Source organism: Oreochromis niloticus, linkage group LG23, assembly GCF_001858045.2.
Source record: "Oreochromis niloticus isolate F11D_XX linkage group LG23, O_niloticus_UMD_NMBU, whole genome shotgun sequence".
In the NCBI taxonomy this organism is placed as follows: domain Eukaryota; kingdom Metazoa; phylum Chordata; class Actinopteri; order Cichliformes; family Cichlidae; genus Oreochromis; species Oreochromis niloticus.
In genome coordinates this window covers 35730270-35745786 of record NC_031986.2, presented here as the reverse complement: position 1 = coordinate 35745786, position 15517 = coordinate 35730270, and the positions used below count along the sequence as shown (strand labels likewise).

At 45.9% G+C, this 15517-nt stretch overlaps 2 protein-coding genes across 14 annotated transcripts in view; one reads left to right on the top strand and one right to left on the bottom strand.

Moving 5' to 3' along the window:
- The window catches only part of patj (PATJ crumbs cell polarity complex component), an 83381-nt gene extending 74775 nt beyond the window's left edge, over nucleotides 1–8606 (bottom strand). The window contains exons 1-7 of one of the 13 annotated variants that reach the window (XM_019351405.2): nucleotides 7131–7156; nucleotides 6953–6977; nucleotides 6758–6821; nucleotides 6493–6671; nucleotides 2851–3054; nucleotides 2562–2701; nucleotides 1905–2085 (exon numbers count right to left, since the gene is read on the bottom strand). In XM_019351405.2, the coding sequence (XP_019206950.1) occupies nucleotides 1905–2085; nucleotides 2562–2701; nucleotides 2851–3054; nucleotides 6493–6671; nucleotides 6758–6821; nucleotides 6953–6977; nucleotides 7131–7141 (804 nt within the window). In that variant the 5' untranslated portion in view covers nucleotides 7142–7156. The other 12 variants (XM_019351410.2, XM_019351408.2, XM_019351407.2 and 9 more) reach the window with 12 other exon arrangements.
- Nucleotides 8607–8982: 376 nt separating this feature from the next.
- Nucleotides 8983–15177, top strand: tm2d1 (TM2 domain containing 1). Its single transcript, XM_003451292.5, has 7 exons — nucleotides 8983–9165; nucleotides 10368–10441; nucleotides 10798–10906; nucleotides 11010–11101; nucleotides 12224–12297; nucleotides 13413–13542; nucleotides 14943–15177. Exons 1-6 carry the CDS (start codon nucleotides 9032–9034, stop codon nucleotides 13521–13523), a joined length of 594 nt encoding a protein of 197 aa, XP_003451340.3. The 5' UTR covers nucleotides 8983–9031; the 3' UTR covers nucleotides 13524–13542; nucleotides 14943–15177.
- Nucleotides 15178–15517: the final 340 nt, after the last annotated feature.

The following is a 15517-nucleotide window of genomic DNA, read 5'->3' as shown; positions in this document are numbered from 1 at the left end:
GATGACACAGCAAATCGAGGGCACCTGAACCTCCAGGTAAACATGCGAGCTGCTCCATCACGTGACTGTGATGGAGTGAACAGAAACATGGATCTCCTCTCTTTAGGCAGAACACATGAATGTTAACATCAGCGTGTGATGCCCGACGGGATCCACCCACATTGCCACAGAGTCAGTCTGTCACTGATAAACTGCTGCTGTGCACGTCAACACCAGTGTTTAAAAGACAATAAATAACAAATGAGATGTTTCTGACACTCAGACACAAACTGCGAGGAGCTACGAGCTTCACCCATGAAATAAATCCGTCTACAAGTGCAACGTCACCTACAGTTTGATCTCTGACCTTTTACCATGGTCCAGAGAGTAAATGGGCTTGCAGTCATGGCGGCGTCATTATCTCATTTATCTCCGCCCCCTCCTCCTGCCTCACTGCCAATCTTCGCTTCCCGTCATGTCGACATTCATCGATCGCGCCTCCTCTCAGACTTAAACACAGATTGTCAGGAGCGAAGCTGCAGGTGGAGCACTAACTCGATTTCCTTTCAGCTTTAAGGTCAGAAAATCCACCGAGTCAAAGTCAACTCGCTACAGACAGTAAGTCTCACTGCGATCCACAGGCGTGGTCTCAAAGTGACCTCCAGTTATGAGTGACAGCTCGCTCTGTGTGTGTGTGTGTGTGTGTGTGTGTGTGTGTGTGTGTGTGTGTGTGTGTGTGTGTCTCCTTGTCTCTGTGTCTGTGTATGTGTGTTTCATATGGAGCGATAAAAATCAAACAAGCGCTGACGTCTGGTTTTGTGTCGCCCTGATGTTGGAACATCCTCTGAGTTCGGGTTTTTTAAAGGTGCTGACATCGTTTTGGAATAAACTGTTGATTTCACGACTTGTTTTGGAGTTTGCTTCAAACAGCTGACAGTAAAGTTTTACTGTTGTGCGCAGTTCCATCTGTGCTCGTTTTACTGGATCTTATTTAAAGCGCACACCTGGATCAGAAATGCCGTCCCTTCCAGGTTTGCGGTATCAGCATTCTGTCTGTATTGCTGCCGACTTCGCTGCTCTGCATCGTTTACCCAGAGAGTTTCATGGAGCAGCTTTCAGATGTCAGGATGCGAGAAACGGCGAATCTGCAGACTCACACACGAACAGGTGTTTATATTCCTGCAGACCACGAGGTCGCGCAGTTTGCTGGTGACTGTTCCAGCTTCCATACAACAGCTCAGCCTCTGTTCTGCAGTTACATGAATAACAGGAACTCCTCTTTACACTGATGACAACATCAGGCTCCATTTAAACTCTGCGCACATGTGATATGATAAAAAATACATCCAAGCTCTGAAAGTCGCAGGTGGTATAATTATAATCCATATATCAATACATTATTTGTCTCCTTCAGCTCAGTGTGAGAGTCTTTCCTGTCGTCATTCACTTTTGTGTTATTTTTTCCTGTTAATTAATAAAAGCTTCCAAACAAGTCTGACCCTGGACGAGTGTAGAAGTGCACAGAGATATACGAGTTTTCCATCCTGAGCATAGTTTGTGTTTAAATGAGAAACTCCTCTGAGCTGCGAGGGAACGCAAATGCAGATCCCGATCATCCAATTGGTGCATCCCTACTTTCTGCAGCATTTAAACATCATGGGGAAAATCCTTGAGTTGTCGTCAGGAGTCAGCTGGAGTTTACGATAACTCGACTGAAGTCATTTCTACAGAGCGTTGGATCTGCGTGTCCACAAATAAATCAGAGTACGGGAAACAACGATGTGTGCATTTGTGACTTGGTCTGTGCTGCTTGCGATCAGCCTAAACATGAAAACCACCTCAGTAACATCGTCAGAGCCCCAGACACAGAACGTCAGAAGTCCAGTCTCTTTTAAATCTTTGAATAAACGCCACAGTTTTCTTACCGTGTTGATCGGTGTTGTGGGCAGTAACGATGCGTCAGACAGGCGGCCTCTGGCCACCACCAGCTCCACTGTCTCTCCAGGCTGCTGCAGGAGGGAGAGCGCCTGCTGCTGGCTGATGCCCGGCTCCAGAGGACTGCCGTTTATCACCAGGATCTGGTCCCGCTCCTGCAGACGCCCGTCCCTGCAGAGACAGGGCCACATCCGTTTGAGCAGTGCAGACTTACTTTAAAGGCGAACTTCACTGCGTTTGCCTTTAAAGTCTGCACCCTCTCACTTCTAACGACCAAAACATGTCAGCCACACATGATGGTCACATGACATCATCTGAGCGATGCTGGCGGGCTCTTGTTGGACAGCCAGACACTGCGTCAGGTAACACCAGCTGATTCAGCCACACATCACACACATGTAAATTTAATGTTTCAAACATTTTTTCTATTAATGTTCGTCATGTTTGTCGTACACAGGCCAACTCCGATCACACAAAACCAGATGACCAGATGAAAGCTCCCCCTGGTGTATGATGGCAATAACAGGAAGTGGAATGGCACAAAGCAGTTCTGCTCTAATATTTTCAAAATAAAAGTTAATGGGTGGAGCGTGGTGTGGTGACCTGCTGCTCACTGATAGGAGCAAACTAAACACGTGTCACTGAACCTGTGAGCGATTCCTCCGGGCTGGACGTGTTTGATGAAGACGCCGCGGCTACTGCTTCCTGTTGGATTCAGACCGACCACGCTGAAGCCCAGACCGCCGGTCAGAGGACGAGTCAATCTGACCACGTCAGTGGGACGTCCCTGCATGCAAGTCCACACGCACAAGCACACACAATTACCCGCATGCATGCACGCACAACCACAGACACAGACACACACTCAGTTGAGCGGTTTGCTATCATGTCGAATTCATTTGTGAGATTGTGTGTGAGCGTCTTGGCTCCACCCACCTTGGCAGCATCAAGAATCCACTTCTGGAGGTCAGGTGTGGACGGAGTCTGACGTTTGGGCGGAAACGAGCCATTGGTGAGGATGGAGGAGGTGGCAGACAGCATGGATGGGGCTGAGCCGCTGGCTGGATCGACGCTCATGATCAGTTGACCTTTTTTGGAGAAACTGAAATCGCTGCTGGTGTTGGGAGGCATGGCGCTCAGCTACAGGGGAAGGAGAGGTTAATCAATACATCAGATCTTCCAGTCATATTGGAGTGCTGATAGAGAAGTGAGAGAGTTTTCTGTCCTGTCAAACACGTCGCACGTCCTGCGAGTCCACAGAGACTGAAGGCAGAGGTTACTGCACAGTGATCATTCTAGATTATATCACCTGATTATTTTCACTATCAGAGTAAAAATGTAATCTTTAACAGGGCCGCCATATTTTCAAAGCTCAAACCACAGAAAATAAAATAAAATTTCATCAGAGCTACAAGGCAGGTCGCATCATCACGTCTGAGGCAAGAACATCCTCACACATTTGTAGAGTCAGAAGTGCTGAAATGTACATGTATGAGGTTTGGTACACGCGCGTAGCATCCCAAGAAATACACAAACATCCTTTTGAAGCCCCAACCTAAACCCGTCACCCTAAATCCTTCAGGAAGTCCAAAATTTAAGTTACAACTTTGGTGCATTTTTTCCCCATTTTTAGATCCACATGATGACATAAGTGCATTTGATCCAAAGACCCGACGGATGCTAAACTGCAAAGATGCTGAAGAAGTTGTTTAAACTCAAACGTTTCTAGTGGATCTGGTTAGAGTTCAGACCTGGAGACATCCCAGAGACGGTGCCCTGATCGTCACTGCTACCGGCTTTACTTGTCTTCATCAGCAACGGGACGCTGGCCTCACTGTACCTGAGGACTGGATGCTGTCACGAATAACTAAGTACTGGTTTTTGTTTGGATCAATAGTCTGAGCCAGTCAGTTCTACCGACAATAAAAACAGGTTTTTTCTTTTGGTCTCTGATAAATCTTTTTTTTTTTTTTTTTTTTTTTAAGCAGAGATTAGAAATAAATAAATACAAACTTGTGTTCATCTAACCTAAACAGGCTTCTGTTAATGCAGTGAGTCTGCACAAGTGCAGGAAAACCCTGAACAGCTTCAATCTGTGACCCAATTAATACATCCGTTCTGCAAACGAGCCAATCAGCTAATGTCAGACTGACGCATGTCAAGTCTGAACTAAACACCTGCTGCTTTCCTGTTTGTCTCAGGTGTGAACGGAAGTGACATCAGGATCGTGCTGGACACAGATGTCCAGCGTTTAGACTCAAACACATGAGTGTGAACCAGGGTCCGCTCGCTGACTGACTGTGTGTGCAGGCATAAAGAAACCGTCCACATACTTTTGAACTTTTGCCACAAACTTCACCGTGATGAAGAGGCAGACTGGGAGAGAGATGGGAGGCGCCCTTATGTGCAAGGACGCAAAAAAAAAAAAAGACGCGGCAAGGCCGGGGGGTAAGTGGGGAGGAGAGAGGAAAAAAACTAAAATCAATAGATTCCTCTGCAGGCGCTCTCTCTGAACAGGTAATGTATTAATGACCTTTACACTCACATTGTGGAAACTTATCAGTCTGCGGCTTATTTAGGCCGGGCTGACGGAGCAGGATCCCGAGCCATTTCATCAATACCACCTCGACAAGGCCGTTACTCAAACCGAGACACCAGATATTAAAGCCTGATAGATCTGCAGCACGCTGGGGAGGGAGGGCCAGAAATAAAGGGAGAAGTCCCCGCTTCATATACCCTCCGCTGGCTTCCATCGGCGCATTCATAGACTCGCTCTGACCTTCGCAGCACTTAGAATATGAAGCCCGCCGCGGGTTATTGCCATTATCTTAATTTGGCCTGCAGATTGTTTATTGTAAAGCTCACGTCAGCGCAGGCGCGAGCTGAATACAGATGGCGATGCAGAGAGGATTCGACGGCCCGGGTCACAGCGGTGGGCGGGAGGCAGCACAGGACTGATACCCGATAGGCTGTCAACACCTGGGCGGGGCTACACCTGTCAGATCTGATGGGAAACACTCACACGGATAGATGGAGAACATGTGATGAGAAACACCCACTGAAGTAAACCTAACTGAAAGCTTTTTGTTCCATTTCTGAAGTTTTACTTGAACTCAGGTTCTTTTCCGGGTTAATCAGGAATGTTTATGCGTTTCTGGACATCTTCTGCTCATCTCCAGCTCTATAGCAGCTGTCAGGACCGATTTATCTCGCAGTGCATCGTCTGCCTGACATAGAGACTGTATATAAAAGATGAACTGACTGAAAAATTCAGGGAGTCTGCTCACTCATTAAGTGGTGACTTCTCAATCACAGTATAGCCCCGCCCTTGTCTACTTCCTGCTCCTGCTGTGACTCTGACAGCGCCAAAATCTCCAAAATGACCTCATGTTTGATTCAGTCAGCCCTGAAATTCATCATGGACTGGACTGATGGACTGATTCTTATATAGCGCTTTTCTACTCTCCTGGAGTATTCAAAGCGCTTTATACAACACGCCACATTCACCCATACACACCCACACATGCTTTGTGAGTGCTTTCTAACTCACATACATTCATATTCTGATGAGCAAGTGGGGGTTAGGATCTTGCCCAATGATATTAGGCATGCAGACTAGGGGAGCCAGGAATCGAACTACCAACCTTCCAATCAGCAGATGACCTGCTCTACCTCCTGAGCTACAGCCACAGGAAATAGTTCCCCGATTTTCTCACAGACTTCTTTGTACAAAATGAGGAGTCGCCCCCTGCTGGACATGAGAATGTCCTTTTGGCGGCAGTGTGGTCCCTGGCCTAGCTGCAGGGGAGGGGCGGCGCAGTGAACTCAAGTGGGTGGTGCCTGGGGAGGCCACAGGTGGTAGCGGTGGTAATCACAGTCTCTTCTTTTTATAGTGAGAGGCAAATGCATGCGTGCCGAGACCAACTCTGAGCAGAGACTGTATAGCTGTACATGTGAAAGTTGGCAATAAAAGCTGAACTGTGAGCACAAACATTGTGTGTGTGTTGGGTCCGTCTTACAGTCCACTTTTCAGACTGTGGACCCAGTCGAAACATACATTTAAAAAATAGGCTATGATATTTTAAAAAAAATGCTACAGGCGATCACAGTAGATGATAGTTAGTCATAAAGAAACTGTACAAATGAAAAACCTTTATGTTCGTAATGTTTGCAGCCCTGTGTCAGGCTCAGTGGAGTAAAGGGATGAAGACAAATAGAAAGTGTGTCGCTGCAGCTAGCTCCCTGTTGCTAGCTAACCTCTCTTATCTTGTTGTTGCGAGGTTGTTTCTTTCATACAGTGCACAGCATCCATATCAATCTATATCACGAGAAAGGAGGTGAGGGAAACACGGTTGTGGATAAAAACAATAAAATTCTTGTGAATGAAATATTCCATGAAATAGCTGTTAATATAAAAGTCATCATTTAAGGCTCTTTTGTTTTGTGTGAACTCCTTCACCTGAGCTGCGCCTCCTGCAGTCCAGGTGAAGTACCGGTAAACCTTAAACATCCGTGCTGGGATCAGAGCGATCCTATTCACTCTATTTTGCAGGACGGAGCATGCTCAGTGAGGCTCACCTGGCTGCGGAGCTGCTTGATAGAGTGTTGAAGAGTCAGGATGTGGTTAAAGAGCGGGCTCTGCAGCGTCTCTCGCAGGTTTCCCAGGGTATCGCTGTGGGTCCACTCCTCCCGCTGCACCAGTTTGGCCTGCAGACGCTCCAGAGCTGCCAGCACCTGCTGACGCTCCGTCGAGGACACTGAGGACATAAACAGCGTGTGAGACGTGGTCTCGGATAAACGCGAATCATTGGATGGTTTCTCTTGAGTTATAGTCAGGACTTACCTGTCGGGACATTTTCAAACATCTCTGCTGTGCTCTCGCCGTCCTCTGTTCTGGAGGACCTAACCTAAACCAGGAAGAACCGAGAACAACTTTATTTCCTTCAGCTCTGGACCAAGTCTGATAAACACCTACTAAAATACGAGCAGGTGTGGAGCTACCTGTGCTCTGACACCTCACAGCACGACTCATACTGACCGCTCTTTCTCTGTCATCAACAACACTGCATGAAGTCACAGGAAAACATGCAGGTCAGCACCTGTGCACTGTCTGTCTCAGGTGAGTCACACTCACCTTTTCTCCCACCAAAATCGGCCAAAATATGACCCAACATTGAGAACACCAAAGATATAATATCAGAAACACCACCAAACACCTTTGGCTCATTTCTTTCTGCTTATCCAAATCAGGGTCACAGGGGGTGGAGCCTATCCCAGCTGCCAGAGGGCACCGTAACTAACCCCATCAACTACAAAAAGACAAAAACCAAAGTGATGCTGAAAATCCCTGAAAACGATAAAGTAAAGATGGTAAAAATAACAAACTACGAACTCCAAACACAAAAGGCACCAAATACTACAAACAGCAAATACTACAAACTGAAGAACCACAGAAACCAGTACTGAGTGAAGAAAATACTACACACAGCAGATTTATGAAACAGGCCTGTAAACACCGAAATTTGACACCAAACAGGAAAAAACAAGATGAAAACTATGACAGGCAGCCGGAACCGGAAACCGAGAACGTACCATCAACACCAAAACCGTCACGAGCACCGGAGAATTGTGTGACATAGCACCACACCCTGAACACACCACAGCAGGTGCACGCAGTCACGTGACCGCAACCTTAAGAGTCCCTTTGAGTCACCATGGTAATGGTATCCCAGACCTAACGGTGTTCACTGGTTTCCATTTCACAAAGTGACGTTTCTGACCTTACCTGCACGTTCTCGCCCTGCCGTGCACTGTGCCCTCCGGGCCACCGTACTTTTCACCATTCTACTTTCTAAAAACTTGTACCTCATACTTAAGGAGTTACTTCACACCTTATTTCACTGTGGTACTGAAAGTACTCAGGTACTTCCCACCTGCGTGCTAACACGGCCGTCCTCGCAGTGTCCAGGTGTGGCAGGTGAGCTTCGATATCAGCACGGAATATTTTCTCAATCAGAGCCGAGCCGAGCCAGGCCGAGCTATTGTCTCTCTCTCTCTCTCTCCCTCACACACACACGGTCCACCCCCCATCACCGAAACCAAACAGCATGACGCAGAGCGGGGTCTGCTGCACTCACCTGTCAGCTCACCTGAGAAATCAGGAAGTGAAACTGAGCAGCGGAGGGGGAGGGGGCGGACAGACGGTATTTTCACCTGTACATATTTTAACCTGCACTTTTGGCCCTTGGTTCACCTCATAGCGTCACAGAGCTCGCGAGCAGGTGCGTCAAAGTTTACAACAGGTGAAAGCCGCACTTTAACCACCTCTCTCTCTCACACACACACACACACACACACACAAACGCACACAGGTACAAAGTCTGCCTCGGAGTTCAGATCAGGGGAATAAAGTAAAGAGTTAAAGGAGTTTCTCCTCCTCCTCCTCCTCTTCTTTCTCCTCACCGAGAACTCGAGAACTCCGCTCCGCTAGCATTAGCCGCTAACTGCGGCAGAAACTGCGCTTCCGGTCCGCACTCTAACAGATAAACAGTCCGCACACGAAGCGACACTTAAGCCAGAAAAACACGTAGATTCCCAGAGTTTCAAACTGGTGTGAAACTCACATAAACTGGATCCAGTCTGCCACCAGCGTCACTTTAATGCCGCATTCATGGCTGTAGGAAATCTCAATCTAAGAATGCAAAAGCATAATATAAGGATCATTTTGTTTTCTTATCATTAGTTTAACTGTTTTTAATTCCATATTCTGTTTAAAAGCACATTCATTATTTTAGCACAATAAAGAAGATAGATTATTTCTACGTCTGACATAAAATATCCATACTTAAACGAGAAAATAACACACATGAAGCAGGTTGAAACTGTTTTACCTGGTAGCATTTTATTTAAGTTTATTTAAATAGCTGATTTTATAACAAGAACAAGACTTATATATGTGTCTTATGGTTACAAATGATTAGATTTGAAAACGATACAAATAAAACCAAAATAATAAATATAAATGGTTTGCCGAGCCTTCCCGGTCCTACATCACTCTGAGTTCCCAGCATGCTGCAAGTCCGTGAAGGTACCGCCCTGTCACGTGATTGAGGGAATCATGGCGTCCTCCCGGAGGCGGCTGCTGTGTGTGCGCTCCGGGGCGCTCAGCCTCTTATTTTACTGCGTTTATTCGCACCTGCAGCTGGTCCTGAGCGAGGAGGCGGAGAACTGCCAGAACCTGAGACTCGGACAATATCCTTCCGCCCGTGTTTACCGCGCTTTAACGCCTCATTACCGGGGTTACGGGGCGGCTAACGTTAGCCATAGCTTCTCTGTGACATTCAGATCAAAACGTTACATTTGGACGTTTTGGGGGGTTCCGTGGCTTAATGCGGGCTTCACCTCTCATAGAAAAGCAGTGTGTGTTCACAGGTTTGGGACCTGAAGGGTTTTTCAGTCTGATCGATATTTTTCGATCAGTGTGGTCAGATTAAAGTTTCAAAGGAGGACAAGCTTTCCGTTGTCTTTGCAGTTACGATCTGATGTTTAACTTCAGTCTGAAGACCGAACAGTTCACTTGTGTCAGGAGAGCTCAGAAACCCGAATCAGGAGAATCAGTTTGTTTCATAAACACAGAATATTTACTCAGTGCAGCACTCTGCTGTTTTCATCGTTCAGTCAGACCTAATGATACGATGTTATTGTGATTTTTAACCTCTGTGTCCTTTATCAGTGTCTGTTTTACCCAGTAAGATAAAGTTCAGTTATTGTCAACCAAGCCAAGGCTGTCACTAAAACCTGCCGTAAATGTTGCCATAAGATGAAGTTAGTCTGCAACTGAATGCAGTCCGTCTCTGATAATTCACCAAAGTTTATTACAACTATGATTTGTCACAATTTGAAAATCATGCATCTGTTGCTGTCTCCATAGACAGAATTTCACGTTTAATTATCACATCTGCGTTCAGCAGCTGATGGGAACATGATGGCAATCAGTCTGCATTTATAAAGCAGTTATTTGCAAACCTTCAACAGTCTCTGAGAGTGACCGCAGTAAGACTGAGAGTGTTTGGAGAAATGTTGCTTTCCGTCAGATGACCTGTGATCATTGTGAGTGAAACACCTACAAGCTGTGGACACCTGCACAGTCAGCACCAGGTACAGAGAAAACAGCTGTACAGTCGGCAAGCAGCTGCTGATTTAATTGTACATGCGAGGAAGCTAACGTTATCTCAGGATGGCGTGCATGAGATTGTTTGTAGGATTCCAGAGTATTTTCATTTATTTAATGAAGTATCGATATTTGGGGTCCCTGTATCCAGACAGTATCTTGACACGATGCTGTATCGACTTCTTTTCCCCGCCCCTAAACCACAGTCTACGCCGTGTCACGTAGAAACAGGCTGCAGATGTTTTCCAACTGAAGTGTGTTTGCCTTCCTTCACTCTGCTCACGTATAAATGCAATGATCCAAAGATCGACGAATCCACTCAGGAGCCAGAGAACTGCAGGGACATGACGGCGTGGGGTGAGTCTCACTTCAGATTAGATTTTTTTCTGTTTGTGGGCGGTGGCTTAAAAAACAGGCAGACTCTAAACCTGAAGATGTTGCAGAGCTGCCCTTCAGCAGGCTTCCACAGGTCAGCCAGTCAAGAGAAACTGTGCTTTATTTTGGGGGTGGGGTATAAAGAGAGAAGAGTTTTTCAAACAGGATGAACTGAGGGGTTGCACTGAAGCTGGGATCAGATAAAGAAGGATTATTACGAATCATGAATCATGCAGAGCTGCTCAATGGCGTGAATACAATCATAACTGCATCTAAACAAGTGTATGTGTGTGTGTGTGTGTGTGCTCGTGTGTGTGCTCGTGTGCGTGCATGCGCAGTGGAGTGCCTCCCAGCTCCAAACATCAGCTGTCGGCTCTCCAACGGGACGGTGTTCAGGTTTAGCGGGGACGAGGTCGGCTTCAACAAATCCATCCCCTGCAGGAATGTGTGAGTATTCACAGTGCAAGCACAGACACACACACACTCCTGTATAGATTTTGGTGTGTGTGTGAGCTTCAGGTGGTTTGATGCTCTCTGTGTTTCCTGTCAGGAGTGGTTATTCCTACAAAGTGGCCGTGGCATTGTCTCTGTTTCTGGGCTGGCTCGGAGCAGATCGCTTCTACCTGGGATATCCTGCTCTGGGTACACTCTCACACACTCACTCTCACACACACACGCACACACAGACACCTGCAGCTTTTATTTTGATGCCTGTAGTTTGGGTGGCCAGCTCTCTCACTTAATCTAGTTTTAGTAAAGCAGGTGTGGATGGAGGTGTGTGTGGTGGTTGGGGGTGCAGTCAGGTGACACCTGTCGGTGAGCAGGTGTACTGTCAGCTGTCAGTATTTGGACAGTGATTCCTCAGGTTCAGCCTTTCAGGTTTAATTTAAAGAATTGAATAAAAGGAAAAACCACCTTAGAGTCATGTTTTAGATTTACAGCTTTCTCATGTCTGCAGGTATTTATTAAAGTGAATACTATGTACTGTAACATTCAGACAATGATCTCAGACACTGACTCAGCGCAGGAAGACCAGACACAAGAGGAGGAGGAGTTTAAAAGTCTGAGAAAGCTCATGCAGACATGTTTTCAACGCGTTTCATCTGAGCAAAACCGATAGCAGAGCAGGAAGCTGCAGGCTGACGAGTCTCAGGTCCTTCATGTAAATAATGCGTCCCCACTCCTTTGCACTCTGAAGAGTTTCTGCAGTAAAACCAGCAGCACAAGTCCCTGCGCCCCCACAGGACACTTCAGCACACAGGCTTACGTAAAGTGACAGCTGGAGGGTTTTGGCGCCTGGCGTGTCCGGCGTCCTCAGGTGTGGTTTCACACCCCGACCGACCTCTGACAAAAACTGTACAATCAAATCTGAATTAAAATTTAAAACACTGTTTCAGCTCGCTGTGTCGCTGCTACCTGCCACCTGCCTATCACCAGAGTGTATGGCTCTGCTCAACCACAGCAGACTTAATCCGGATCTTTATCAGTTCCTGTGAGAGTTGCTGTGTCCTCCTGATTACAGACCTGGAATGTTTCACCTGTTTAAACAGGGATGAGAGCCATTCACATAACGCAAAATAAGACCCAGACGGGCAGGAAAAGATTCAAACATGATCCTAAAACACAAAATAAATTTTAAAAAGAATTATCAGAAAACATCTAGCGTCCATTTAAAACAGACTAAATGTTTAAGACAAGATGAACATGTTTCGGTCATGGGAATATTTTATATTGGTTATTTAATGAAGACTGTCTCTCTCTCAGGATTGTTGAAGTTCTGCACTGTTGGTTTCTGTGGGATCGGCACACTCATCGACTTCATATTGATCGCCATGCAGGTGAGTCAAAAATCCTGCACCGGCACCAGCTACCTGAGCACCATCATCGTCGTCGCCATGGCTGAAAATGTCCCTTTTACATTGAGTCTGGTTGGTCTCGTGTTTGTTTCTGGGGTCAGAGGTCAGCAGGCTTAAGCTCAAACTCACCCAAACTGTAGAGGGATCGGAGCAGCGATTTAAAGCCCGCTGTCACTTTCTGTCTGTTGTTAAGAGTGACGCCTGTGATGAAGCATTCCTCAGTTCCTCGAGGGTCCATTTCACTGTGTGTGTGTGTGTGTGTGTGTGTGTGTGTGTGTGTGTGTGGTGGGGGGGGCTTATGAATAAGCAGGCACCAGCTTTCTGGGTATTATTTACGCCCATCCATCGTGCAGCACAGTGGCGAGGCGAGGCCCCGGTAATGAATGATGCTTCTGGAAGGTCCTAATGGACTCTGAGAGCACGGAGACAGACGGATGAAGCAGGAGGTGAAGGGACAGATCTCCCTGTCCCGCTGAACCGTTTTAGATAATAGAGACTGGAAATCCATCAGAGGGGGGGACGCTGAACGGGCTGTGGCTATTAACCCCGCCCATACTCGACTATGACGCAGGAAGAGTGAATGGTCCTTAAGGAGTTTTAGGCTTTGGGAGGTATCCGCCCACATTCAGAGCATAACTGTGATTAATATTCGAGGCTCATTACATTTGATGAATGATAAAATGCGCTGTTAGTAGAATTCAGTGATGATGAACGTCATTTAGTGCTTTAGCTGCTTCAAGCTGCTGCTAAAACATCATGTGACAGGTTTTCCAAACATTCTTCCAGCATGGAAATTAAATTCCCCTTTACGTTTATCTTCACTGAATATGACAATGAGTAAAAACAGAAGAGGCCCCAGAGTCGATCTCAGAGGAACTCCAAACCTGATTCTGGCTGATGGAGGCTCAAACCATTCTCACAAACGCACAAATATTCATCTTTTCCTCCTGCTGAGCATCTTTGTTAAAGCGTTGGCCTTAAGCCATTTTGAGCACGATCACCTCCACCTCTGCTGTAGAAGCTCACAGAAACAACAACTCAGCTTTGTGAAAACCTGGCTCTAATTTCCCTCCCTCTCTCTCTGGTTTGTCCTGCAGATCGTGGGTCCAGCGGATGGATCGAACTACATCGTGGATTATTACGGTGCCCGTCTGACCCGTCTGTCCATCACCAACGAGACTTTCAGGAAGCCACATCACTCTCTGTGACCTCACCTGGATGCGGCCTGTAAGTTTTTAGGTCTTAAACGTCAGTAAATGACTGATGTTCCGCAGTGTCTAGGGCAGGGGTCAGCAACCTTTAACATCCAAAGAGCCACTTGGACCCGGTTTCCACGCAAAAGAAAACACTGGGAGCCGCAAATACTTTTTGACATCTAAAATGAAGATAACACTGTATATATTGTTTTTTTACCTTTATGCTTTCTGTGAACAACTAAAGTGTGTTGCTTATGAAATCCATGAAGTGCTACAGAGAAAATTACATTTTATTTATGTAATTAACACATTTTGAACTCTTAAAGAAATATAACAAAAAGGAAAGGCACTCAGTTGAAGGTCTCTTAAATGAATTTAAAAGCTGAACTTAAATGATCCATGTAGCAAAGAAAAACTGTTGTGAGCTGCCACCCTTATATCGCCTTTGGGCTTTTGGAACGTAGCGGAGCCTTGACCTGAATTTTAAAAAATAATTGGAGAAAAATCACTATGCTACAAAAAAAATGAAAAATAAATATTTGCAAAATTCTGCATAAATATTTATTTTACCTGGTTAATGTGTGTGGTGGGCCGTGGTCGGCAGTGCCGCTGCATGGGAGTCGGACGCACCTGAGCAGCACCCGCAATCACGCCTCGCTGCCTTAAAGTCTGTGCTCTCTCTGCTGTTGTTGGTGGTGTGTGTCGGGCTGTGAGCTGAAAAGCTACAGCCGGCTGTATGCGTACAGCAACCATGTGTGAAAAGTGGTCAATAAAGAGATGCTGAAAAGCAGCGGGTCTGCCGTGATGTGTTTACAAGGACTTCTGCTCCTGAACCTCTGCGCACAGCGTCTGCAAATCAGGGCTGTAGGAAGTCACTTTCATCTTTACGCAGGACTGTAAGCTGTCATCTGTGAGGCGTGAGCGGTGTTTGTTTTTAACATAGTTCACGGTGGAGAATAGCTGCTGACATAATGTGGATCCAAAGATCCATAATTGGCCTACCTGGGGTTGAAAGTCTCAATAAATGCACGGCGTTTCGGTGGGTATACCGGCTTCCGTGAGTGTGACGCTTATTTTGAACGACGAAAAATAATAAAATATAATTTTATTTTTATATTTCAATATCACAATAATCTTCCAATTTAGAACTACAAGTTAAAAAAGAACTAAACACAAATAAAATACATTTCAGCTAAATACTTCTAATTTATTTTCCCAAACCACCCGGAGCCGCAGTATAAGGACTAAAGAGCCGCATGCGGCTCCGGAGCCACAGGTTGCCGACCCCTGGTCTAGGGTTTCTGATGCTTCATTTAGTCAGCCTCCGAGGTTGATAGTTGGAAGATGAACTGTTCCCAAATCTTTGTTTTTATCTAATCAGTGTCCATGAATGACCAAATATTAAAGGATATTTTCTCCCTCTCTGTTTAGGCCTCTCCATCAGTGCAGTAAATTCAGACCTGCTGTGAAGAAATCCCTCCTCATCTTCAGTTACAGTTCTGTTTGAATCTATTTAATGGTCACTCCGAATCATCCTTAAAAAAAACACTTAATTGCACTTTTGTTTTTTTGGCTTTCTGACATGTTGCCCCACCCATTCCTGTCTCTAAGTTATTCTGTTTGTCATGAAGACTTTGTAAATAAAGTTTCTTTTTGTTAATCTACACGCCAGCATCTCTGTTATTACTGTAGATGTATTTCAGGCCTGTTTGACAGTCACTACCAGTCTGCCTTTAGTTTAAACCTACTTTTAAATCCATCTTCTTGTCAGAGGGTTAGAATCACCAGTTAACCTAACCACACACAGAAACGATACGGATGAGAGCACAGACAGGAAATTACATCACACGACCATCAGTCTGGAAATATTTGGACAGTGAAAAAATGTGGTTAAGTCTAGTGACTCCTGCAACTGTACATGGTAACTGAAGCAATGAACAAACCTGTGCAATTACAGCAACATGTAGAGAAAAACACAGAACACGTGCAACAATACCAGACATCAC